This window comes from Austrofundulus limnaeus, unplaced genomic scaffold, assembly GCF_001266775.1.
Source record: "Austrofundulus limnaeus strain Quisiro unplaced genomic scaffold, Austrofundulus_limnaeus-1.0 Scaffold180, whole genome shotgun sequence".
Taxonomy (NCBI): domain Eukaryota; kingdom Metazoa; phylum Chordata; class Actinopteri; order Cyprinodontiformes; family Rivulidae; genus Austrofundulus; species Austrofundulus limnaeus.
The window spans coordinates 34,350-35,869 of NW_013952582.1; the positions used below are offsets into that span (position 1 = coordinate 34,350).

General features: G+C 41.4%; 1 protein-coding gene across 1 annotated transcript in view; it reads left to right on the plus strand.

The window, feature by feature from the left end:
* Positions 1–395: 395 nt before the first annotated feature.
* LOC106524241 (ladderlectin) overlaps positions 396–1,520 on the plus strand; it is a gene marked incomplete at its 5' end in the record, with an annotated part of 2,713 nt that continues 1,588 nt past the window's right edge. The window contains 1 exon segment of the mRNA XM_014017965.1: positions 396–530. Within this exon segment, the coding sequence (XP_013873419.1) occupies positions 396–530 (135 nt within the window).

A 1,520-nucleotide genomic window follows, 5' to 3' on the forward strand; every position in this document is an offset into this window, starting at 1 on the left:
TGGTTCTGGGTCAGGCTCTGGTTCTGGGTCAGGCTCTGAAATCTTTCAATTAAATTATGAATAAAATGTTTCTACAAGCTAGAAAATGTGACCCCCCCTCAAACTGGAGTGGACCGGCCTGAAAGCCGGAGGGGGCGGAGCTTGAAGCATCTTAAAGGAACAGTAACAAAACGAGCTGCTTTGAGACACAGCAGGAAAGTGTTGAAAGAGGAGCTGGTGAAGTTAGAATAAGGAGGAATTCAGAGCAAAGCTGTAGTTCCACTTAATAAAGACCCAACTGAAGGATTTCAAAGCATCCTGTTTACTTTAAATCCAATGGTTTCTGCTCAAATCTTGGCCAGAGGTCTTGTATATCCTACACTACAGTGATGTATTTTCAAATATTTTCCACACAGGCGGCCTGCAACCAGCTTAATGCCCACCTGACCTCCATTCAGACACCAGATCAGTACGCCTTTCTGAGGGTACTCATTGAGAAAGCCACAGGAGCCAACACCAGAACCTGGGTCGGAGGCACCAACTTACAAGATGTGAGGATTTTGTGTTGGTTTTTGTAAGAAATATTAACGCTAGATGAAACGTGACTCTTTATAAAATATMTTTAATCACCTCGAGGGCACCACTACTACTTAATTATTGGAAAAGCGCCAGCAAAAACCAATTTTCAAACTCTTAAAACGATCTCTAGACACTGAAGTTAGTGAGATCTTTCAGTTTAATGATGCATGAAACAAGAYAAACGCAGACAAAAGCAATTAAATTCAGAATATAATCCATGTATTAAAATGAGATTCAGAGGTACTTTACAGGCAAAAAGGCACAACTTTATAACCAACTTACTGCTACAGATTGTTGACGACGTGACGTCGGCTTCACAAGATGGCTTCTATATGGCCAAACTTTGTACCACATCCTCATGAACCGTTCGTAAACAAACTATCTTTCTACACTATCAAAACAAAATGGAACCTTATCAATTCTAGTCAAGAGGGGACYCATTTATAAGAGAAATCAAACTAGTATAAGGGACAGTCTGCCTCAGCCTTCAGATTAYCACCACCAGACATAGAGGAAGATGGATCATTCCTACTGATTTGGCGATACTCAGACAGATGTCCCCTGGGTACCTGGGCAGGTTRAGAGCCTYGTATGACCACCTGTWGGAGGGCTCGCTTGCGGAGGTCCCTTGGGTACAGCTGGACTCACCAGAGTGACGTCTGAGAGCAGCCGTGTCAGCTGCTTCCACCAGAGGATCTAGGAGTCCCAAATCTTTTTTTGTCACTTCAGTAGAAAACGAAACCAAATATTATAAGTTTATTTAGTTTATTTATTTCTTCATCATCAGTGACTGTTTTAAGTGAAGAGAAAATGGAGAAAGAGAGAAAAACAGAGAGAGAAGTAATTAGAAAGATTGAAATAGCGATTAGAAGTATATTAACTAGAACTGCAAAGCAGTTATGACCGGGGTCCAAGCCCTTTTATGCATGTCAGCCTTTGTCATGTTGTTTGTAGCATATTGT